Below are 25,594 nucleotides of genomic sequence, written 5' to 3' on the forward strand. Positions count from 1 at the left end.
TATTAAATAAATTCTGACAACAGCTGATCAAGCTTAAACGTGCTGCTGTTGTTTAGGGCTACATCCGCTGGTTTCCTCTTTCTGGCGCAAAGTGGACGATAAATAAACAAGAGAGAAAAGCCGATCAGCTGATCATTGATAAGTTTCATGATTGAAGTAGAAACAGGAGAGAGAGGGTGAGAGGATGAGAGAAGAAGAGGCAGCTGTGCAGTGTAACGACAGAATAACTCCAGCTTTGTGCCTTTTTCATTGTAGCTGAAGTCCGGGACAAACTGTTCCTTTTCACCTCAATAAGAAACGCGTAATATTTTCTCTGAATACGAGACGATTCCGTTTTTTACGGGACGGTTGGCAACTCTAATAATTAACTGTATGAACAAAATAAAGTTCCACATCAGTAACATAGCACCACCCAGCTGTATAGAAACTCCATCATGCTAGCTAGTACGCAGTACGAAAAAGTCAGCACAACGAAAATAAACTCCACCTAAACTTGGTTTATATCTGACCCAGATGGACTGCAGGTCATAACTTCTTACCTGAAGTTCAGTTCACACTTGGACCGGCGGCCGCTTCGGGTCTCTCCTCCTCCTGCATCCCCTTTCCCTCCTCCACCTGCTGGCCTCGACCACTTGCTAATGTTACTGAATCTGTGGGAGCTCCGCGATAGCCACCACACGAAGTAACGAGTAACGACCCTATCTAAATCCCAGTAACGACTAACGCGTTCCTGGTTTTGGCATAATAACTAGTTACCGTGCTCGTTACCACAATAATAACGTAGTTACTGTAACACGTTACTTAATAACGCGTTAGTCCCAACACTGCATTTAACAGTGGCCTCCCATGGACGAACGTGATAGAGCCTGCCTGAAACTAGGAGAAAAATTGAAACGGGAGCGGCATTCAGGGAGGGAAACGTGGGTGTACGGGGCCTGTGAAATGCGACCCAGGGGTACTCTGGGACCCCCGGGGTCCGGAGCTGCCCCGAAGGGGAGCACAAGGGTTAAGTCATGTTTTTGCTGGTTTTTAGTTTGTTTTTTTTGTGTTTGGGAGCTGACACAGTCTCAGTGGAGATGGGGTGTTATGGGGATAACAGGAGGAGAGAAGCTGCAGAGGTGTGTGAGACTGCAACTGATTGGGGAGGGGACCAGAGAAAACTACAGAGTCTGACATTGTTTTGGCAAAGTTACACACTGATTCAATATTGATTTTAGTGACATCTGATTGATGTAACCGGGTGTCATTATTGCTGATGTGAATTATACTTTTACTGAATTCAGGTTTACCCTCAGTGTCGCCTGCTCTGGCCCCTGGAAGACAATTGACTATGGTTGCTGCTGTCTTCACGTGTCTCAGAACGGAATCAGCAATTACCAGAGTTTGATCCCTGGCGGGTGTGTCGCCGAGTGGAGGAAACAGTTAGACACATGAACACGTTGGTGGTGTTCCAGGACTTCTGTTTAAGACTATGCTCCCTCCCTCACCGTCACCCAGCCATCATGTTTTCCCGTCTGCTCAGGATAACCTGCTGGGGGACAGTTAGCAGGGCCTACGCCACCTTCCACTGCTCCTGCTACAGGGGCCTGACCAGCTACAGGGTTTTCAAGGGTGGGATTTCGAGTGTCCAATTCAGCGATCCAGGCCTCCAGAGCTGCATAAAGGCTACATTTATTACAAGTATCATTACTGCTCATTTAAAAAAACAGAAAGCATAACTCTTCTCCAGAGTCGGAGCAGTCTTCCACAATAATTGGGTTTGACATATCAGGTTAAATAAAGACTGCTGAGGAGCAAGCATGGCTTGAACTGGACACGCAGGGAGGACACGCAGGGGATTCACGGAGAAATGCAGAGTACGCAGGGTGACACAGAGGATGAACACAGACGACGCGACAAGGAACAGAGGCAAACACACACTATAAATACACAGAGGGACACTGGGAAATCACACACAGGTGGGAGACACAGCTGGACCTGATTAACCTGACGAGACAGGGGAACACTAACACCAGGGACCAACAGAGGGAGCACAAACCCAGAAACCCAGTATCTAAAATCCCAAAACACAAACCATCCCAAAACAGCCCACACAGAATAATGAAAATAATAACAATAAATACACCAAACACAAAATCACTGAGTCACGGACTCAGGATCATGACACCACCAATAGGTTCATAAGCTGGTTCCTGATCTCCACTTGGAAACATTTCTGGGTTAACCTGTCGGCCTGTAAGATCATTTAATCTTTTAATGAGCATTCATAAATATCTGCTGAAAATCCGTTTTTCATCAATTCCAGGACTGAGTACATGTGCTTATACCATTACGGTTATTTTGTGATCCATCTCCTGTCCTCCAATAGCCAAACCCATCTGTTCTCTGATTGGATAGTTAAATTTGTGATTGACATGACATTGGCCAATCAGATGAAAGAAGAAAAATAGGGTCAAATTTCATAGCTGTACCTTGAAACTTGAGTGCAGAGCAGTGTTGCCAACTTAGCGACTTTGTCGCTATATTTAGCGACTTTTTTTCTAAAAAGCGACTAGCGACAAATCTGGCGACTTTTTCTGGTGTTATTGGAGACTTATTTATGACGACTTTTTGACGTGAAAGCGAGTATCGCTTTTACTGTCAACAAGCAGCGGGTGCTGCCGTGGGTACCTCGCCCCTTCCAAAGCGCTCACGGGCGGAGGATAGTCCTCCCCCCGCTGCTATCAGGGCAGAAGATGTTCACACCTATGCGTCCGAACTGCAAATGAATCGCGCATGAGCGAAGCCGCTGCTCCCGCACTGACTATAACGCAGTCAGTTCTTCTTTTACTGTTGTGCTGTTTTGTGGATCACAAGGTTTAAAACTACTTATAAACACACACACAAAGTAACTCCACCAGAGTGCCCATTTCGGGTCACTTTTGCCGGTCCAAGCCCGGATAAAGGAGCAGGGTTGGAATTGTGACATTAAAAAATCAATAATTGCTAAAATAAATTTAATTTGTAGTTCTAAATAAATTCTAACTGCATTTAGGACGTTCTTTACTCACTTTGTCTCTTTCATGATGTTATTTCTCTCTCCAACAACATAGGTTACAATTATATTAGCTGGACCAATTATGCAAATTAGGCGATGACGTCATTTAGCGACTTCTAGCGACTTTTAGGACAGCCAATAGCGATTTTCCTTACTGAGGAGTTGGCAACACTGGTGCAGAGTTTCACGCGTATTTTTTGGCTAAGTCCACACAGAAATCTTTTTACACATACAAATCCTGATTTACAAGTACAAAATATTTATGACCACAATTTGAGCCCATACAATGTCCAAAGATTGAGCGGTGACCCCGACATCCTCGCGCTTAAATCCGCGCAGACAGCCTCATACTGGAGGACAGACCTGTGCAGGACGGCGGCCCTCTCCTGGTCTGTGACGTTTCCACCAGCCGCCCTCGCCCGGTAGTTCCCGTTTTATGGCGTCGTCGGTTTTTTGACTCGGTACATGCTCTCTCTCATCCGGGGGTCCGGGCCTCTGTTAAACTGGTCAGCTCTAAGTTTGTTGGCCGGGCCTTCACAAATCGGTGAAGGAATGGGCGGCGTGCATTCCCTGCCAGCTCGCGAAGGTTCATAAACACACCAAGGCACCCCTGGAGCAGTTCTTCATCATCATTCATGTACAAGTTGATCCGGTGGGTCCTCTGCCGCAGTCACACGGTTTTACGCACCTTTTAACTATTGTTGACCGCACCACCCGGTGCAGTCCCCCTGGCGTATACTACCTATACTACCGTTTTTGTCAACCTGGGTCTCGCGTTTCGCCCCCCCCCCGTGGGCATTACCTCAGACAGAGGCCCCCAGTTCGTTTTAGAGCTTTGGTCAGCTATGGACTGGGGGCCAAGGTCCACCACACAACCGCATACAACCCGTAAGCTAATGTGAGCGGTTCCACAGGTCGCCCCCCAGGAGCATCCCCCCAACCGCCAGCGTTTCAAATTCCTCCTGCCTTTCCTGCGCGCCTACACCAGCCTCGTTCACAGGATGGACCTTCCTCTGCCAGTTCTCTCCCTCACAGGTTCAGTTGTTCTGGCCGTTTGCTTAGGCCCACACTGAGACCTCTCCTGTCATCTTTACACACCTCCACAATATTATTATAATTTATTATAATTATTACCATAAGTTAGAAATTGTTGATGAATCACTGAGGATGTTACTCTTGAACTGCAGAATAATTGACCAATTCTATTCAGAATCACAGTCCAGAATGCTCACATATAATTCATCACATTAATCCTGACACACTGCTCTCTCTTCCACCAGCTACCTTTACATGTTAAAAGTATGATGGAAGCAGGAGTAAGGCGAGTCGGCTCACAGTCAGGGTGTGTTTTCCTCCTCTCAGACTGTGCGCGCAGGTGACGATGAGTAACGGAGGCCACATGGGGGCGCTTTATCAACCTGCTGTGGTGGGTAGCTTGGTCAAAATAGTGTTTCCGATGTGACTTCGCTGTGATAGGCAGATGTCTGAACGCACTTTTCCTTTACTAAATATTTATTTTTATTGGGCGATCCGAGTTTACTGAAAAACACGAGGAGGCAGAGAGGAGAACGCCCAGGACCAACCACGCGCCTGAGAGGACGGCGACAGTGATAGTTGTAGTTAATCAAATTAGCAGGCCTGTTATAAAACAAGCCCCATTTCAACTTCAGCTGATATGCAATACAATACATTGGTCATAGTGTTGACTCTTATTCAAGTTGTAACACATTTATTTCATTTTAAAGATTTTAAACAGGGGCTTATTTACACATGGATTTATGGATTTATGCATAGATACACTTACACGACGTGTGCAAGGTGTACCACCACCCCGTCACCTCTCCTCCAGCAATTGGATAAGAGAATTAAAAATAGAGAGAGATGGGTGGACATACTAACGTGCAGGACTCCACAGCTTTAGCGGGACCTTGAACGCAGCACGCATAGGTTGAGAAACCCCGTGAAGAAATGACGCATCCATTCACAGCGCTTTTACTTCCTGCATCTGTGGCTACAGCTGATGCTTTCTAAGGGGCGCGGCACAGGCACTAACTGTAGCCTAATGGCTGTCGTGCATTTTAACAGAAGTTTTAGTTTTCTTTTCTAACCCGGCTGTAACTTTGGTGTGGACCCAGCACAATGGTAGGATTGATTTATGGTTCTGTACCTACGATACCGTCCAGTACGGGTAACTCTTCTGTGGGCTGCAATGAACTTCGGAGACATCATTTTTTCTTATTGGCACCTTTCAGGTGCTCTTTAACAGGGTCAGCACGGCTGAGGGAAGAGAGGTAGAGGCTAAGCGTTCATGCCAGTTACGGACTCTTCTTCACTAGGTTTGTATTTCCGTAAACAAAACGGAGCCATTCCAGGATTGAGGGTAAAAGCGGGAAAATGTTGTGTTACTTTGTGACTAAAGGTGGGAAAGATATTTGTAGCACGAACTTCGGAAGTGATAAATCTGTAAACCGCGTTTGGCGAGCTGCAGGTCAGACAAGTTCTTGCCAGCCTTTGTGTGTTTACAGTATTTGTGAAATGCAGCCACCGGTACTCATGCACTCAGTGTTTCAGACCGAGCTCAGAGATGCAGGCTGCTCACGTGTGGTCAGAATCGGAAAGTTACCTCGCAAACGGTAACCTCCAGGGAACGGCCCCGTGCACGCGCACACACATTTTTAAAAACCTTTTTGCGTTTACGTGTGGACGAGGAATACAGAGTTCATCACACACCGTCAAAGGTATGTGCCTTTTTCCACGCCACGCTGTGTGCACGTTATTGTTTACATGGGATGAATTGCAGAATAGCAGATAGAGACAAAATACTGTTAATCTGACTGTCTGCAGGTTTACACGCAGTTACTGTCCCTCCATTTACAAAGGCAGAGGCGTCACGGTGGGATTATTTTACGTGTAGTTGTTTTTTCCTGTGTAATAATATTCAACATTGCATCAATACATTTTTCAAAAAATGCCTCTCTGTGCAAAATGGGTTTAAAAGAAAGGAGCCAGTAAAACAGTCCTTACATTCACACAAAGGTTCGGCTGAAAGCACGAACGAGACCCTGCTGTTTGTACTCGAGCAATTTTGTAACTAAATTGTCATCAGTTTCAAATGATAAGAAGTGAACCTGTGTGAGTCCTGTTGCTCACTTTGTTCATTTGATTTAGCAAAAATCGTGTCACAGTGGTTACATGGTTAGCGCGTGTTCCAAACACGAAGGGTGATGACAGGGTTCAAGAAATATCTGGGATGGCTGTGTCAGGAAGGGCATCAGGTGTGACCATCTGTGTCATGTGCAAGTCACAAAGGTGACCCCCTTGAGAATAAGGAAGGAGAAGAAAGAAACTTACCATGTGATGTTGAAATGCTGTCAGCAGTGTCGTTTCTGATCTTTTGTTCCACAGAGCTGACTGTTGTCCTGTAAATATGGATCAGATAAAAGAAGCCAGGGTGCCGTGCTCCAGCCTCCTCACCTACCACAGAGAGCTGCTCGTGACCAGGCTGAGGAGCATTCAGTGCATCCTGGACAACCTGTTCACCTGTGGCTTCTTCTGTCAGGAGGATGTTGAGATTGTTCAGCAAACTGCCACCAAGGCTGATCAGGTAGAAAAAAGAAGATCCCAGACAAAAACTGTGCTCAAAAATCTCTGAATACGACTCCTGACTGCCTCTCCGAGGAGGTGATGTTTGTGATAGTGTCTGCATGTGTGCGTGTCATCACTCTGTGTGTAAACGTGACAGCTTGAAAAGTTTGGATTGTGTGTTTGTAAAACTCTGTGGAGGGTGAGGTCATGCTAACGACCCACGTCAGCTATCGTCCATCAAGGTCTTCAAGGTCAACTTAGTAGTTCATTGGTGGACAGCTATCATTCCTACAGGTGTTGTGTGTTTTGTGAATATATCGAAAGTACTGTATAAAATGACATTTGACCTCTGACCTCTCCTTTAAGGTCAGTAGATTGCATACATACTTCACAATTTAAAAACTTTAAATATAAATTTGAATTTCTTTCATGATTTTTTTCTTTTTCTTTTTTTTTTTAGGTGCGCAAAGTCCTGGAGCTGGTCCAGTGCAAAGGGGAGGAGGCCTGTGAATATTTCATCTTCATAATTTATAAAGTATGTGATGCATACATAGACCTGCAGCCATGGCTGGAAGAGATCAACTACAACCCAAGTGAAGATGTAGCAGTGATGAAGGTGGTTAACACTGATCCAAGTAGGTGTCATTATCTTTGACCTCTTTCATACTTTACAGCTCTCACATCTGTAAGAAGTCAGTCTGCTGTTACCAGTTGAGCCGTTATGGTAGAATATAAGAATCTATAACAAGAGTAACAGTATATTTTCTACATGATTATACAGAAAGTGTAGTTATATTTCAAACTGTAATTGTAGAAACCAGCGAGGTTTTTTTGAGTGACTGAAGTTATATGTAGAGTATGTGGGTGTTTTAAATGAATAACGACAGTAACCATCAGGCTGATGCAGCAGGATTAAAGGAGTCCCTGAATGTTATTGACTTAAAGCTGTTTTATTTGTTATTTTTTACTTGAACTTGTAGAACTTTTGTTTGTGAGAGCATGAAACATGCGCAGCCTTACCACCTCCTCAAGTCTCAGAATATCTTAAAAGCACTTGAAAAGCAAAATATGTTCAGTATGCAAAGGTCTTAAATGTTAATAGTGATGCCACAATTTCAGTGCACATTTCTGCCCACTTCACAGATTTAAATGATGTAACATGCACTGTAAAAGTAAATGATTTAGCTGGACATGAGACAAACGTTGTAAAGCAGCTCTGTCAGCCCTCACAGTTTATTTCTGTGTGGATAAAACAGGGTAACAGATACAGTAAGATAAGCTAGAGTAACTAACGCAGTGGTTAAAGCCAGTATCTAAGAAACAACTAATAACAGAAGGCAACCTGCACTCTGTCGCAAAACAATATTTGATACAAAATATCCAGACAGCCATTTTTTAGGTGGGCACACTATTCTTTATGATTTCTTTTCACATTATTAAACACATTTGGACACATTTGTAACATTTTACCTTATTATTCATTTGAACTGATATCAGTTATGTTTAACTTTTGTTTGTATACTTTCAGGCTTTTGGTCTAAATTTCATGTAAGTTTAACTAAATGTAATTAAGCCACACAAAAGCTTCCCTACCTGGAACCAGTCAACGTCACGCTGCAATTCTCCCTTAAATCATGTGATGACCAATAAAACACGGTGCACCGAAATCATAAAGAACACACTTTTTTTTCTCTTTAGAAACCCAGAAGAAATCCCCCGTCTGTAGCTACAGATAACACACACGCGCGCACACGCACACACACACACACGCGCACACACACGCGCGCACACGCACACACACACACACACACACACACACGCGCGCACACACGCACACGCACACACACGCGCACACACACGCGCGCACACGCACACACACACACACGCGCACACACACGCGCGCACACACACACACACACACACGCGCGCGCACACACGCACACGCACACACGCACACACGCACACACACACGTACGCACGCACACACACACACGCACACGTACGCACACACACACACACGTACGCACGCACACACGCACACGCACACACGCACACACACACACACACACACACACAGCAGCGCTGCAAGATGAGCAGTCAGTCTTTATTTAAACGTTTGGAGCTATTTACACTGAATATTCCACTTTTGGAGCTTTCTCACACTGGGCCAGTTGCTCTTGTGTTTTCTTATTTAATCTGATACGTTTTTCTTGCTATTTTTGGTCATTTATGAAACAGCTGAGCAGTGGCGGCACTCGGGTTGTAAACACTCCACTCCCTCAGTTCTCTCTGCTTCACTTTTTTGTAGTTCTTACAAAGAGCAACACCTTATAAAACTCTAGATTTCCCCCATGCTTATGTGTTCTCTACCCTGTAAAAACGTGAACACATGGAAAATTGAATAGCTATGTTAGTGCGCATAATTCTTTTTTGCCTTTCTAGAGGAGTTTTGTCTTCTACAGTTAGATTAGAAGATCATAGTGGTATTGTAAAGCGCTTTGGGTGCCTAGAAAAGCGTTATATAAATCCAATCTATTATTATTATTATTATTATTATTATTATTATTATTATTATTATTATTATTATTATTATTATAGTATTGCTGTGCTGGGATACCTGCTGTTATTGTGGTAGTGTTGTGAGTTACAGTGCATTTGGAAAGTATTCACAGTGCTTCACTGTGCAATGCTGTCTCAGAGACCTGAAGATGATTCATGGACTTCATGGCTGCCACTGACATGCTTATACAGACAGCCGTGTGCCAAACCATGCCCAATCAGCTGAATTTACCACGGTGGAAACAGGATGCACCCGAGTGTCATGGAAAAAGTTACACATGTCAAGTTTTGTTTTTTATTTTCAATACATTTGCACCAGTTCTGAGTTTTTTCAGTCATTATGGACTACTGTGTTCAGGAATTTGAGCTGAACTTGACTGGAATTTACTTCGTTATCAGGCTGTAACATGGCAGCATGTGGAACCAGTGAAGTGCTGTGAATCCGGCACAGATGCACTGATCTAGATCTGTTTAAGAATGAGTTTGATCAAAGCTTTGACACTTTTTAATGTGCACTAAGTCAGCAGATACTGTGAGAAGTTAAGACATGACATGAGCCGGGACACCAGCTTCATCATGTCCTATGGCCAGCAAGAGGAGACGCGGCTGGAGGACCTCTACACTGACACTGTGATGGAACTGCTAAATGACTGCAATGAAAGCCTGGGCTTCTTAGAGAGTGTGGACCAGCTCCTGGGAGATCACGCAGCTTTCAACCCCCAAGGTGAAATCATCTACGTAATGGGGGATGCTGGTGTGGGAAAATCCATCCTTCTGCAGAAGCTCCAGAACCTCTGGTCCATAAAAGAGTTGCAGACGGATGCAGTCTTCTTCTTTAAGTTTCGCTGTAGGATGTTCAGCACCTTCAAGGACGCAGAACAAATCTCTCTCAGAGACCTTTTGTTCAAACACAACTGCTACCCAGATCACGATCCAGACAATGAAGTGTTTGATTACATCCTGCGCTTCCCAGAGAAAGTCGTTTTTACCTTTGACGGCTACGATGAGATTCAGGAGGACGTCGACCTGATGAACCTGCCTGAGGTGGTTTCACCGGAGGATAAGGCCAACCCGCTCCAGCTGCTTATCAGCTTGCTCTGTGGGAAATTACTCAAGGGCTCTCAAAAAGTGCTGACGGCCCGGACAGGGATTGAGATCCAAAGCAGGGTGATCAGAAAGAAGGTGGCTCTGCGTGGGTTCTCCCCAGATCACCTGAAGACTTACACTGATTTGCACTTTAAGGAGCAGGAGCACAGAGAGCTGGTGTCCATTCAGCTGGATGCCAGCCCCCACCTCTGTGGGCTGTGCTCCACCCCGCTGTTCTGCTGGATTGTATTTAAGAGCTTTGGACACCTGCACACAATGCACGACAGCTTTCATCTGCCCGAAACCTGCATCACGCTCACCGACATCTTCCTCCTGCTGTCCGAAGTGTTCCTCAGTCGCTCTGCTACACCTGCTCCGTCTTTGCTGAAGAAAAGCACCCGCTGCACCTCGGAGACGTTCAAAGCAGGGCTCAGGCCTCTTGCTGTGTTTGCCAAGCTGGCGCTGCAGGGAATGGAGAGAGGCAGCTTCATTTCCAGCCAAGAGGAGATCAGTGAGTGTGGTGTGATGGAGCAAGATCTGACTCTCGGCTTTCTCAGACCTGTTAGTGAGGAGGGTGCCAGCGGGAGCTCCGCTACCTTTGAGTTCCTCCACATCACCCTTCAGTCTTTCCTGGCGGCTTTTGCTCTGGTGTTGGACGAGCAGGCTGCTGCCAGCTCCATCCTCAAGTTCTTCACAGAGTGCAGCAGGAGAAGGAAGGTGTCTTGTCTGCCTCTTGATTCCTGCATAAGTAGCTCTTCAAAGCCCAGCGAAAAGAAGCCGTTTGCAACCAACGAACACCTGCAGTTCACTAATCTGTTCCTGTGCGGCCTGCTGTCCAAGAGTCAAAGAGGCTTGATGGGACATCTGGTGTCTCCCGTCTTACTGAAGAAGAAACGGGCCCTGCTGAAGTCGTACCTTTCCACTAGTGTCAAGTTGCACCTGCGTGGCTTACCCCACTACGACGGCCAGGAAGGCAAGAAAGTTCACGTCTTGCCCAACTTCCTGTGGATGCTGAGGTGCATATTCGAGACGGGAAGCAAAGACATTGCTCAGATGACGGCGAAAGGCATCACGGCCGGCTTCATCAAGCTGGGTTACTGTAACGTGTACTCGGGTGACTGCACCGCCCTGAACTTTGTGCTGCAGCACCGTCAGAAAGTCCTGGGGCTCGACATGGATAACAACAACATCAGTGACTATGGGGTGAAGCAGCTCAAGCCTTCCTTTTGCAAGATGACCGTAGTGAGGTGAGTAGGGCCGTGCTTTCAAACACCTGCTTCGTTTAACTCTGAGCTCTAATACAACTGTTCCCCTGCAGACTGTGTGTGAATCACCTGTCCGACAGCAGCATCGAGATTCTTGCAGAGGAGCTGTGCAAACACAAAGTTGTGGAGGTTTTGGGGTGAGTAAACGTTGTAAAGCCAGTCATTGTCGTAACAACAGACTATATCAGGGTGCTGGATGTGATTACATCAACATTTGGGAGCGACTGATCTGATTTTTGGATCAGATTGGGATCGGTGACACCTCAGTAGCACCCAGGGGCCCAGTCTGTTCAGTTCAGTTTTCCATTGTATATGTTCACTCCTTCACACTTCAGCAGCAGTGCACTGTTTGCTAATGATGTGGAAGTGCTAACACAGCATGGAGGAATCTGAGAGTAAAGGCTCAGCACTGTCTGCTCTCACTCAGCATTCAAACTCTCTCTGATCCAGTTATCTGGGTGGTAGTTGTATAAAGTTATAAACTGATTTGTGTCATTGAGCGAAATAAGTAAGTCAGAATTCAGGTGACCCTGAATCCTCCCTTAGTTATGCTGCAATAGACATAGGCTGCCGGGGATTCCCATGATGCATTGAGTTTTTCCTTTCCAGTCACCTTTCTCGCTCACTATGTGTTAACAGACCTCTCTGCATTGAATCATATCTGTTATTAACCTCTGTCTCTCTTCCACAGCATGTCTTTATCCTGTCTTCCTTCTCTCACCCCAACCAATCACAACAGATGGCCCCGCCCCTCCATGAGCCTGGTTCTGCTGGAGGTTTCTTCCTGTTAAAAGGGAGTTTTTCCTTCCCACTGTCGCCAAAGTGCTGCTCATAGGGGCTCATATGATTGTTGGGTTTTTCTCTGTATCTATGAAGCACCTTGAGGCGACTTTTGTTGTGATTTGGTGCTATATAAATAAAATTGAATTGAATTGAATAGAAACGCTCTGTGCTCGACACGTCTTGTTTCACATTGCCAAGGTTCAGAAATGTTACTAAACAACGGGTTGGCTCACTGTGCCTGCAACGGTCTGTAGGTTTTGCTGTTGTGACAGGATTTGTTCAGTGATACATTTTTTCCTTTTAGGATCCACTTCCATGTTCTGCGTTGAGCAGGCCACAGTGAATAAATATCCTTGGTTTGGTTTGTAGGCTCTGAGCTCATCACTCCAGCCACGTGTGGCACATACAACAACAACAACTTTATTTATAGAGCACATTTAAAAACCAACGCTATACCAAAGTGCTTAACAAAAAAGACAGAAAATAGAACATAAATATTATAAGACCAACAAAGTACCAAATATGCTAACAGGTCAGTGTCACTGATACAGGAATAGCATGAAATGCAAATCAAATAAAAACATAGCAAAAGCACAAAAAAAGATATGTATAAAAGAGAAATAGAGTAAGTCAAGAAATCAGATAGGCAAGGTTAAATAAATAGGTTTCTAACCGTGATTTAAATGATTGGATAGCAGTAGGTTACTCCACAAATCAGGTGCAGCCAAGACAAACGCACGGTCAGCTCTAGACTTCAGCCGAGATCTTGGCTGCACCAAGAGTAACTGAGTAGATCATCTTAGTGCTCTAACAGGAATATACAATCGAAGGAGTTCAGTAAGGTAGCTCAGCACTGTGTTGTTGATCATTTTAAAGTAAGCAGCAGTATTTTAATTTAGATTTAATGGGTAGCCAGTGCAGGTTAGCTAGAACAGGCGTAACAGAGGCAAACCTCCCAGCTCCAGTCTGAAGGCGTGCCGCCGCATTTTTGAACAGTTTGCAGTCTGTGAAGAAGAGCAGACTGAAGACCGAAATAAAGGGAATTGCAGTAATCCAGCCCAAAGGCCTGAATAAGCTTTTCCAAGTCTTTATGCTGAACGTAATGCCTAGTCTTGGAGATGAGACGCAATTGGTAGAAACTAGATCTACAGCAGACACTTGTTTATCAAATTTAAGAGCTGTGCAGCAACTCGCTCAAATTGCTAACAGTAGATCCAGGCGGATGGTGGAGGGGTTGACGCTGATGCAGGCAGCAGCAGCACTGCTGACGTTTCTGAGGCAGTTAGAAAACTGCTCAGTTTGGGCTGGAGTGTTTGGTGTCAGCGAGGACGTTGGTGTTTATATAGACACATATACTTTTACAAACAACTATGGATGTCTTACAGTGTTTGGAATAATGTTTTCATCTTATCTTCTGTAATTCTTTTTATTTGAGGATACTATCCCTCTGTTCAGCACTCCGCCGACACTTGATGTCCTTTAAATGTGCTATAATGCACCGCAGCTTCAGTTGCCTGCATGAAGCAGCTCGCTATGTTATTCCACTTTCTCCAAAACCTGTCTGAATCACTTTTTAAAAAACCAAAAACACACAGTGATTTATATTTTTACATTTGTGTCCTCAGGCTTTACAACAATAACATCACAGATGTTGGAGCCAGGCTTGTTGCTCAGATCATCGAAGAATGCCCCAAACTGCGAGTTCTCAAGTAAGTTAAACATATCTCCATTTGGGGAAAAAACCAACATACCTTACTAACATTACTAACCTTGAATACTTGGACATTACTTTGTAGGATTGGTAAAAACAAGATCACCAGTGTTGGTGGGAGGCATCTGGCCAACGCCATAAAGAAGAGCTCGTCAATATTCGACGTTGGGTAAGAATTCAGTGTTCATCCAGGAAATTCAGCAAAGTGCTGAGGCGTAAGAAACAAAGTAAAAATGCAGCTTTAATGGTGACAGAGGAAGTTTCTAGCATTTATTCTGAGCGTTTGGGCACAACAGAAATAACCCTGGTGACTGAAACCAGATGTGACAAAGAGAGAAATCCCACCAAGAGGCATTTTTAGCTGTGTTGTTTAGCCCAGCTGCAAACATTTGAGGAAGGACTTGGTAACGAGGTGCCTGATCAGGCTTTCTGTGCATTTTTGCAGGATGTGGGGCAACAGTCTCGGCGATGAGGGAGCAGAAGCATTTGGAGAAGCTTTGAGGAACCACCCGAGCCTCACCAACCTCAGGTAGGAAGTTATAAAAACGGCACAAAAATAAAAACGCCCATTCAGACTTACTGATTAAAATCTTTACTCTTTTTTTTTTGTCTTCTAGTCTGTCGGCCAATTGCATTACATCCAGAGGTGGGCGGGGCCTGGCTGAAGCACTGAAAGAGAACACGGCACTCAGGATATTCTGGTACGTGCAGTCTGTATTATCTCAGTCGACATCAGTAATGTAGGAGAGCTGGGATGCGCCACCTGAACTCGCAGCGCTTAAATGCATGGTTGACCTTATGGATGTGGAGCTACGTCACAGTCAATGCTGCCTCTCCAGAGTGACTACAGTCTCAGGGCTGTGTGCCGTTACTGTTTGTGCTTTTTAGGTTGGTGGAGAATGAAATGACCGATGATGCAGCTCCACACCTGGCTGACATGATTCAGGCAAACACTGGTCTGACCCACCTGTGGTGAGGACAACACAGCATCAGTCTGCACCCTGTTTACACAGCATGGATCGGAGCTCTTACACAGCTCAGTGTCCTTTGTAAGTCACTGCTTGTTGGTCTGCAGGTTAATCAGCAACCGGTTCACTGTGGAAGGGATCAGGCAGCTCGCTGAGGCCCTCGCTCACAACAAAGCACTCAAAGAGATATGGTGAGCATCAGTTCAAATTGACATCTTGGTCTTTTATTCTCCCCTCAAGGTTATGTCAGACCAAGCAGAGGGTGGGTGATTATTTGAAGTCCAACTTATTCCGGACACAAACTTAAGCTAGTTAGGGACTGATCGGTAACTGTGAGGCTGTTGAATGCTCTGCTATCACTTCCAACATGAACGAAGACAGGAAACTAAACAGCAGTGATGTTTGCAGGGTTACTGAAGTTGGGCTAGCTCAGACCTTCCCAAAGTGTGGGGCCCGCCCCCTAGGGGGGGCGCAGAGCCATTGCAGGGGGGGCGCGGTGTGAAAAGGGGAAAAAAAACAAACAAGGCTTGGACACTGCTAGCACAGGCGCCCACAGAAACGCAAAGCAGGAGATGAAGCATCGCTGAATATGTTTCCAAACCAACTTCATTCTGAGCCAAAGACTAGAAAACATGGTGAAGCAAATCTTCCCTTTGGCTTCACCTGCACAGGTGCTGAGGTAGGTCTCCCTGCAGAACTGGTTTCCCTGCGTCAGGAGCAGCGCTTCAAATCACGGACAAACAGGATCCCACATTCTTGATCTTTAGTTCACAAACACTTGTTGTAATGACTAACTGCTCCTGACATTTTGGAGATGTTTGCTCTTTATACAGTAAAGTTACAGCAGGATACAAATAATATCAGGCTGATCCTGCCACGATTTGTTCCCTCGGTTCAAATCACAGACAAACAGGATCCAACAGCTGTTTATGTTTTTAAACCCATTTTGCACAGAGAGGATTTTTTTGATTTGATAGCAATGTTGAATATTATTACACAAAAAAAACAACTACACGTAAAATAATCCCACCGTGACGCCTCTGCCTTTGTAAATGGAGGGACAGTAACTGCGTGTAAACCTGCAGACAGTCAGATTAACAGTATTTTGTCTCTATCTGCTATTCTGCAATTCATCCCATGTAAACAATAACGTGGACACAGCGTGGCGTGGAAAAAGGCACATACCTCTGACGGTGTGTGATGAACTCTGTATTCCTCGTCCACACGTAAACGCAAAAAAGGAGTTTTAAAAAATCTCAGTTTTCGGTGATTGGAAACGCCGTTTACGTGGACGAAACTGCGTGTTCAAAAATACCCGTGTAGGTGCGGACGCAGCGTAACAGAGTTAGTAGTTTATTTTATTACTACCTGTCATTTATTGCAGATTATTGTATTTGCTTAATTGTTTACTAAATGTTTGAGGAGTGAAATAAACCACAGTGGAGCAAAACATTTTTCATGTAAAACAAAGGGGGGCCCAGCAAAAAAAGTTTGGGAACCACTGACTTAAAGATTGGATATCCCACCTGCTGTGATGGTTTAATGCTGTACAGATGTTTTTATTATCATTACGTCACATCCTGTTTATGACAGTTAAGATAAATAATATTCTTATAAGAAATAAAATTGGGCAGCACGGTGGCACGGTGGTTAGCACTGTTGCCGCACAGCAAGAAGGTCCTGAGTTCAATTCCACCATCAGGCCGGGGTCTTTCTGTGTGGAGTTTGCATGTTCTCCCCGTGTTTGCGTGGGTTCCCTTCGGGTACTCCGGCTTCCTCCCACCGTCCAAAGACATGCAGCTTGTGGGGATAGGTTAATTGGATAATCCAAATTGCCACTAGGTGTGAATGTGCGAATGACTGTGAGTGTGAATGGTTGTCTGTCCCTGTGTGTTGGCCCTGCGACAGACTGGCGACCTGTCCAGGGTGTACCCTGCCTCTCGCACTATGACAGCTGGGATAGGCTCCAGCGCCCCCGCGACCCTGAAAAGGATAAGCGGAAGCGAATGGATGGATGGAAATAAAATTGTCTCATGTACACACTACTGTACTTTAATGCGGGTCATAAGGGTGGTACGTTAGAATTTATCAGGTGGTACTCATTGTGAAAAGGTTGAGAACCACTGATCTGATCATCAGGCGCCTCTACTGTAAGGTAGACCCTACAATAATGGACTAGTGCGTAAATAGGCTCAAAGGGTGTAGCTCTGCTGATGGCCCTTATTTCTCTGTTGAAACCGACAGCGAGCGAATAAAATAGAGGAATGAAGCTGTCCCAAGTCATTTCAGGTTCAGTAAAAAAACAGGAAATTTCTGCTTTCTGTATTACTGAGGAGGAAGGAAAAACATCATTCAGATGTTCAGCGGAGACAGAATTTATTGATTCGTCAGTAAAAGGTCTATTGAGATATTACCGATGATGAATGAAAGAAAAACACAGTATAATCTAAAGTGTCGGGCCAGTACGTGCCAACAGAAGTAACTGGTGGTGGGGACGTGTTGATCTCCTCGATCTGGAGCTGAGCTGGATCCACATTGGACCCGTCTTTGACAGCATCCACAGAGTGAATTGCAGGTTACGTGGGGCTGTCGTTAACGTTGTCCCTGTGAATGCATGACTGGAGTCTGATTGTATTTCTGCAGCGTGAAAGGAAACCGGCTCTCTGAAGAGGAAGAGCAGCAGTTTGTGTCGGAGAAGCGGCTGCGGTTCCACTGACTGGGCACCTCACATGACGCATGCACGGAGCTGAGTGAAGGAGGAAGTGCGCTCGGTCCGTGTGCTGGTGTCAGCAAACAGTTTCACCCGATGCTGCGGGGATAAAGTCGCACCACCTCCATTGTCTGTGTTTTTATCTATTTAATATTCTTAAGCGAAAAACCCAGAATGTTTCTTTTTGAAATCTCTGAACGACATCACCGTGTTTCATTTTGGGGACTTTCCCCTAAAATTTCAACAAGTGTTTCACAGTTTTCCACAAAAGTTAGGAAGTGGGAGCTTAAACAAGAAGTATACAGCATGCTGACTTCCTCACATGCACACCTTGTTTTGTGTGTACTGTAAATGCTCTTTTATATTCATCTTACTGTTACACAAATGCTGTTTTTCACTTGATGGTGTTTCAAAGGTCTCGAACTCTTTCCTGTGTTCCTGCATAGATGTGACCTAAAGTGTTAAAAGTGTTACAAGAATAAATAAGTGGAGCCCAAACACTCCTGAGTGGCAAATGTGTGAATGCGGTTCCTGTGTCGAACACGGGCGAAGACTTTGATTCGACTGTTTCAGACGTGGCCAACACGTCAGTATATCACTACCAACGTGTTTTACACATGGCCTCAAGTCATGTTGGAATGTTTGTGCGTGTTTGTTTAGGAAGAAAACAAAGCAAAATGCTTCATTGTGGTCGATTCAGTTAAAAAACATTGTCCAAGCAGCCGTCTGATTGGTCCAGGTAATCTTTAATAAACAAACAGGCAGCGTGGTCGTTTCAGAGAGCCGGAGCTCCTTACACACAGGTGCCTTGATGTGCTGTTCAGTATGAACATTAACCCAGGCTGCTAGCTGCTTGGACCCCACAGGCTAACAGACCTACATGCTGTGAAATCCTGTTTCTATGGATGCACATACAGAAATATTCAAGCTTGCTATGATTCTTTTGTTGTACAGATTGTTTGTCGGGGCTCAGACCCCACAGTTTGCAGATAAAAAGCATGCTGGGACTGTTTCTCTCGGTGCACACTATCAAACACAGCAGCAACCAGCAGCTCTCAGAGCCTCTCGTTTGATCTTTGAGTGATTTCTTCTTTTTCTTATTGGTTTATTTGTCTCAGCTTTCTGCCACTTACCTGAGTTCAGGTATAAACACACCACACCTTCCCTCAGCAGGCTGTAGTCTGCACCACCACTTACTTTTACTTAGCTTCAGGTTCGTTCTCCTCCCTCGCTCACCATGTGTGGTTTCAAAATGAGAAGATGATGATGATGATGATGATGGCCAAAATGCTGGGAGCGTCATGAACCCAGCACATTTACCTTGTGCTTCTTCAGACAGTAGAGACCTAATAACTGGATAAAGTCTGAGGCAGGACCGTCTCATATATTCACATTAGAACTGTTTTATTCTTTGGAATAAGCAAAGGTCCAGTATTGATCAGCCTCCATGTGCCTACAGTAATAAGTGCCAGATTTTCTTTTCTTTCTTTCCAGCGAGTTGCAGGCTGTGCAGGGGATTTCTGCCTGCCAGTGCAAACAGGGGAAGCCCCATCGTGATGACCCAAGTTACACAATAATGCAAAAAGCCATTGGAGAACTGAGAATCTGAGGCTGGTCACTGAAAGAGTTCACCCAGCTCCCATCATGGTGTGGACTGTCATTTAGCATCTAATGGGGCGTCACTGCAACTAATAACACCTGTCATTAGTTTAACTTTATTAATCACTCTGTAAGACAGATTTACAGGGCTCTGATTGGATGGCGTTCGGCTGACGTTAGGGTAGATCCTGGCTACAGCCTGGGCTGTGACACACCTCCGTCAGTGTAAATGTATCTAACCATGCAATGAATCCCTCACATATGTTCATACATGAAAGAAGAAGACGACGTACGTCAACATTATGTCTCAGTTCATCTATACGATCTTTATTGTGGCCTCTTAAAAATTTTGGAACTTTTCTCTTATTTAATTATCTGTGGAGGTCTTTCTCACTAGGAAAGCTGTGAAACGTCAGAAAACAGCCACAGAGTCTGAATCGAGATTAAAGTGTCATCAGAGTATGAAAGGTCACTGACACTGGGTGACTTCGAGTGACGATGGGTGAAATGACAGCTGGTGACTTTGACTCCTCAGCTTGCTCTTGTACCAGCTGTAAAGCAACGCCAGGCGTGTTTACGCGTGGGTCTGTGGGCTCTGATCAGGAACGAGCCTCCCGTGACATTTACAGGAGTTTTTGGATGTGTGCTGATGTAACCAAAGTCCCGTAATGAGCTCAGATATAACGTCATCTCCTGAGGAAGACCACGCCACGTGGCAGAAAGCTCTGGAAATGTTTTGCTACAGAGTTGCAACTATAATTTAACTGCACTCGTAACATGCTCTCATTTAACGCCAGCCTTTCCCGTAAAAGTTCAAGGATTCAGCGTGGTGTCAGAGCCACTGTGGTATTAGAGGTGTCTGTGTTATTGCAAAATGATGGCAATACAAAAACCCACACGGACAGGAGAGTGAAACGTCAAAGTCATCTTTTAAGGCCAGATTTGTTGCACATTTCCTCATAAATTCACAGACAGAAATGAAAAGACAGGCGGACCTGCTCACAGGAATCAGCTGCATGATCAGTCAGGGGAAAGTGGTTGTAATCTCTTGCAGAATTCAGATCAGAGAGAGAGATGACGGTACAGTCAAAGCCCCGTGAGATGTCCATCAAGCAGCCACGTGGTCGCTCTGTCGCTACAAACGCACCGATCCTGCCTCCACGCACTGTGCGAAGGGAGCGTGTCACCGGGCTCGGTTAATCTCCGTGTGGCCGTCCGATTTCCAGAATACAGTGTGACGATTCAGCAGTCATGAGTGCGCCGGGGTGGATCCCAAAACTCCAAACGCCCACCAGAGAACCACACTAGCTTCAATACATTCAACAACGACTCCCAGCTGACTCACGAGACGTGTGTGTGTTCAGTGAGGGACCGTGTGAAAATGGTCAGTGAGAGGAGGGGCTACAGGGGTCGGCGTGTTCTGCACTTCTGTCATTTGCTCATGAAAACTTTTAATGATGTAAAAAGTTTACATTTCACAGAGTCCAGTGTTTCATCTTAAAAAACGTCATACTTTCACAGAATACACCCCCCAACACACACATTACATGTCACGGAAGACACGGTGAACGCAGCAAGAGTCACAATAAAAAGCAAAGTTAGCATGATCATAAAAACATCATTATAAAATCTTTTCAGCCATTGAATCATTTTTGGGAGATACAAAAACCAAACAAACTGCTGCCTGTGATTCTTTTTACATATTTATATAAGCACAAAATGAATGTTGACTTCGCACAAATCAGTGAGCGTTTGAGGAATGTGTAGGAAAGCAATAATAAAACGTAAACCATGGTTATTCTATTAAAACCATTTTCCCTCCCTCCGCACCGCCATCATTTTCTCACGGTCTCTAAAATCACAGACGACACAGGACCCTTTCATGTCCTGCTTTCATGATAAAAATCTCAAAAATAACGTCAAGCACATCAAGATCATAAGTGAGAGCGCACTGCCTCCCAGTGGTGGAGAGCAGCAACTACACAAACTGCAAAACAAAAAGGATCCTGTCTCTACAGACTAGAAGGCACACATCTAAACAGACATGTTTCTGTCTCCCATTATTCTCATATTTAAAACAATATATTAATGTTTGATTTCAAACACTTTACTATGTAAATAAGTTCAATTACCAAAATGACAAATCTTAAAAAAACCTCGGGTTCGTAGCCAGTCTCCACCTCCATAACACGATGCAGCTTCTGCATGATTTCAAGCATAAAAAGAAAATCCCAAATATCACTTATAACTGCATATTGTTCATTTAATGATGATAATTACAAGATGAGAAACTAATCACAGAAGCCTGGAGGTCACTGAGTGGCTGCCTGGTGTTGCGAGAGAAAAACGTGTGTTCTCTGATTGGTGGGTGAGTGGTAGTGGTAGTCAGTGGTCACAGAGAGGTACAGGCTGCTGCTGTGGTCACTCGCAGTTTGTATGGAGGTCGCTGACTTGTCTTCAGACATTCACTAACGACTTACTGATCATCTAAAGGTGGCCACGGCAATCTGCTCGCAACCAGAGCAACTGGAAGGAGGTTTTTGGTGTAGCATCCTCTTTGCAACCCCAGCAAACGCTCACAGACTGACTGCGCAATCAGGAAGGGGTGCATTTAGTCTTCACAGGCAAAAGAGACTGAGGGAAAAGGATGACAAGTTTCAGGTGTTTTGGAGCTTTGGGATCCACACAAGCCCTGGATCAGTAGATGGGTTTGAACTTAGCTCGTCCTCCAAGGCTGAGCGTGAGCTTGTTGGTGAAATCAGTATCAGGGACTTGACTGGTTCCTCAGCGAGGTCTTCAGGCACACCTAACCCCAAACAGACAGGTCCAGTTAGTCCCTCCAGTTCTGTTTAGCTTACGTTCCCTCAGCCTCAGCACCTGGACTGCTGCATTTGCCAGGATCGAGATCAAGTTGCTGACTCCCAGTGTGACGGTCAGTGCCTGAAAAAGCTTCACAGAGCTCACTGCTTTCCTGGGACCTTTATAGTCCTGCAGCTCCTCACAAGTAAACCGTCTCAGTCTGGTGCAACACTGTACCGTGAGGGCTCGGTTTACCTGCAGCTGCTACGGTTATGATGCAGAAATGAACACGAGCTGACAGAAGTGATAAAAAAAAACTGAAGCTCATTTTTACAGGAAGGAACACAAAGCTAAAAACTGAAGGTCTTGAAAGGTTTTCCCACATTGTCTCGTTACCAGATCCCGTCCATGATGGAACGAGACATTATTTATGTCCAGACATATTCTGTTCACGTGCTCTTTACCCTGGTGTTGAATAAGCAGGTTCATGCAGGTTCTGCAGCATGCACTGGAGCCGTTTGCAGCCACGTGTACGGCAGCCTGGATGTTATACCTCAAGATCCTGGTGCTTTGTTGGAAAACTACAGACTGACATCTGCTGGTGGGGACAAAGTATTTCAGGTCCTGATGAAGTTGGGTCTGGTCTGTGGAGGTGAACGTGATGTCTGAAAGTGAAGCTCCAGCTTTACTAGCAGAGGGTTAAAATCTCCATCCATCCATTTTCTTAACCACGTATCCAAAAGTCGGGCTGTAGCCTTTTCCAGCCAGGAATGTGGGCTAACTTGAGGGAAAGAAGAGACTCGGACGGGGAAGAACCGCTCCCCGTGTGGACGCGGCTGAAGTCGGATAAGCAGTTAAAAAACAGGATGGGTGGATTTTTAATTGAGTCTCATTTTGCCACATGCTGTTGTGTCCCATTGTTCTGGCATGCACAACACTTATCGTGTCAGAGAAGTAGCAGCAATGTGCTGCAGTGGGTTTAGGCTGGTGAGTGATGGACTGGGCTCCTGTACCTGTGTGGGCGGGGTCTAAAAAGCACTGATGACTGAGTGTTTGACAGTAGTCACAGTTGACTGGCACCGTTTTTGCAGCAGCACTGTCAGCTGCGAGAAGCTGCAGACGCAGACACGCCGTCTCTGGCTTGTTTCTCCTGCTCGGGTAGAATGGCAGTTGTGGTAAGATGGTCCTGGTGGTGGTGGGGGTTGTAGGGCGTTGGGTGGAGGACAGCCGGCTCGGCCGTAGTCTGGACTCCCCTCTGTCCTGGCTGCTGCGTGCCGAGCGTCGCTACAACAAGGCACTGGGAGACACTGATGCTGACGGAGGAGGGGAGGGGGCGAGTCGGAGCGCGTCAGCCAACAGTCTCCCTCCTCCTCCTCCATACTGGTGTACTGGTGTATACTGGTGATGCCCCGAGCGTCAGGGCTGGAGGAGTCTGTCAACTCTGATGCTGAGTGTAGATGTGCAACTTAAACATAAAACACACAAGTTTGTATCCCTGAAGATTGCTTAAATGACATTTGGCACACTGTGGTACTACATTATTGGGTGGGTGGGTTGTGGGAGGAAGGGTGCTAACTGATCACAGTGGTCATAGAGTCCAGCAGAGTCCCTGAATCCAGGGATTTCATTTTTGCAGATCCCTCTGGGGACGTCTCATGTTCCTGAAATCACAGAAAAGAACCAGATGCTGACATTTAAAAAATACCATCTTTACGTCTGTGGATGTGGATTTTACCTGTGCAATGAAAGCTTTAATCCGATGGATGCTCAGGACAGGACCTGTTCACCTCAAACCACTCGTCGATACAGCTGCAGGAGAGAAAACAAGATGGGAGGAGTCAGTGAGACAGCGTGAGAAGAGCGATGCTGCCCGAGTCATTCCGCCACGATGCACCTCATCAGACTTTACACCTACGGCTATTTTCACTTGTTCGTGTGGTACAAAGCATTGTTAACACTGGAACATTTACCCGTGCACCTTCTCCCTGGCATTAATAAAGTAAACCTCGTAGAGCTCATGAAGTCCATTTTGCTCGTCACATGTACATGTAGTGGACCGTGTTGGACTTGACCCACTCAGGCTACAGAAAGCACACGTGTTTCCTCTTTCAGAGCACCACAGTGGGGTCTGATGTAATGTATCGAAAATGAAAGAACAAAGCAGTTAAACACTTTCCTCCTTCAAATGATTGGAATTCAAAACATTATTATTAACTATCAGCAAACATGCTTTACATACTTACAATATCCTCATGTATTTATGTATGTAGAGCCACACTTTAAAAGGAACCAAACAGCTGTGTCCAGTTCATTACAAACACAGATAGCATTCATATGAAAAACAGCTGAAACAAACTTCCTGTTGGATAGTGAAGCCTCAAAACCTCAGGCTGACGGTTTTCACCACTGCTCTTGGTGCCTTGAAGGCTGATGCAACCCTCGCATTTCATTAGCCAATGAGCGCTCCCCGGTTTATCCTGCTTTCTGACTATAACTTACAAAATGAACCTCATGTTTTCTACAATCTGACCTCAAACTACCAGCCGAGACCATAAAGTCACCTGGGCAGTGTTTGCTGAGGTCAAACTCGGAGAAGGAGTCACCCATCGCTGGCCTTTAAAGCATTTTAACATTCATAGGTCAGACTTGTCCATCTTTTAAATACAGTCTTTGCCTGAAACTACTGAAAGCTCAAAGGTGAAGTAATGTTCAGTGGTGTGGGTGCCGTCATATCAAAGGATGTCTGTGTCTGCTGGTCTACACTTTAAGTTTGTAGCATCTCTGAAAGGGCAGCAGCCAGAAAAGGCCAGATTCATGTTCAGTTATTAAAGAAGGACTAAAATTACCACGTGGCTATAAAACTGCAGCCAAGACATGATAAAGTGTGGGGTTGATTTTAAAACAGTGAGCTGATACCAGCTGACAGGCCAGTTCAGTAAATACTGAAGGTAATATCAATAAATCCACTTTAAGCCCAATCTAGGCCCTCTGTGAAATAACGTGACAGCGCCACAGTGTGCATGACTCAAGTGCTCGTCCCTCGCTGTCAGCATGACTGTTCTTTTTAACCCTGAACCTCATTTTTGCATCAGTTTAAACTGACACTGCTGCTTCCTCTTTCTGTTATAGCCGTGTTTGCGTGCTGCTCTCATTTCATGATGAGTGACAAGAGCCACACACCACTATGCAAAACACATCCCTCCTCTGAAGCTCGCTTAGGCTTCAGCAGTCAAATCAAGTGGGTATCTTCCAAAGTTAGGAGTGCTCGCTCTTCTGTTTTACCGCCTCTCTGACTGATCTCAGCACAGGAACACTTTTAGGGAGGGAACTAAAGAGGGTTTGTTCATTGCAGCCAGATATGAGCGTGAGACTGGAATCGGTAAGATCAATAAGAACATCCCAGCATTTCTTTGCCTAATCTTCACAAGTCGTCACTGTGATGGAAATGCAGACAGTGAAGTGGCTGAAGCAAGCTTGTATTTCCTTAAAAAG

General features: G+C 45.3%; 2 protein-coding genes across 5 annotated transcripts in view; one reads left to right on the forward strand and one right to left on the reverse strand.

Annotated features, from left to right (window-relative positions):
- Positions 1-5,006: 5,006 nt before the first annotated feature.
- On the forward strand, positions 5,007-18,862 carry nod1 (nucleotide-binding oligomerization domain containing 1). 4 transcript variants are annotated; one of them, XM_004571305.5, is made up of 13 exons: positions 5,007-5,179; positions 5,290-5,373; positions 6,443-6,641; positions 7,083-7,257; positions 9,702-11,514; positions 11,586-11,669; positions 13,941-14,024; positions 14,112-14,195; positions 14,472-14,555; positions 14,644-14,727; positions 14,915-14,998; positions 15,102-15,185; positions 17,638-18,862. In XM_004571305.5, the coding sequence occupies exons 3-13, from the start codon at positions 6,465-6,467 to the stop codon at positions 17,708-17,710; spliced, it is 2,826 nt and encodes a 941-aa protein (XP_004571362.1). In that variant the 5' UTR covers positions 5,007-5,179; positions 5,290-5,373; positions 6,443-6,464; the 3' UTR covers positions 17,711-18,862. The 4 variants fall into 4 exon arrangements, with proteins under 4 accessions (XP_004571362.1, XP_076745800.1, XP_076745799.1 ...); XM_076889685.1 differs by lacking the exon at positions 5,290-5,373; XM_076889684.1 differs by lacking the exon at positions 5,007-5,179 and having other exon boundaries at positions 5,194-5,373.
- Positions 18,863-20,213: 1,351 nt separating this feature from the next.
- Positions 20,214-25,594, reverse strand: part of znrf2b (zinc and ring finger 2b) — a 50,872-nt gene continuing 45,491 nt past the window's right edge. Inside the window, exons 4-5 of the mRNA XM_004571304.6 lie at positions 23,838-23,911; positions 20,214-23,763 (exon numbers count right to left, since the gene is read on the reverse strand). Coding sequence (XP_004571361.1) covers positions 23,854-23,911 — 58 coding nt within the window. The 3' untranslated portion in view covers positions 20,214-23,763; positions 23,838-23,853. The remainder of the gene's footprint in view (positions 23,764-23,837; positions 23,912-25,594) is intronic.

The sequence above is a fragment of the Maylandia zebra genome, linkage group LG11 (genome assembly GCF_041146795.1).
Source record: "Maylandia zebra isolate NMK-2024a linkage group LG11, Mzebra_GT3a, whole genome shotgun sequence".
Classification (NCBI taxonomy): Eukaryota; Metazoa; Chordata; class Actinopteri; order Cichliformes; family Cichlidae; genus Maylandia; species Maylandia zebra.

What these genes read in the sequence shown, in the direction of transcription:
- nod1 (XM_004571305.5), top strand. Translation starts at nt 6,465, where the DNA reads ATGGATCAGATAAAAGAAGCCAGGGTGCCGTGCTCCAGCCTCCTCACC. An exon ending in ACGGCACTCAGGATATTCTG is followed by an intron (nt 14,728 to 14,914) that starts GTACGTGCAGTC and finishes TGTGCTTTTTAG; the next exon opens with GTTGGTGGAGAATGAAATGA. An exon ending in AAAGCACTCAAAGAGATATG is followed by an intron (nt 15,186 to 17,637) that starts GTGAGCATCAGT and finishes GTATTTCTGCAG; the next exon opens with CGTGAAAGGAAACCGGCTCT.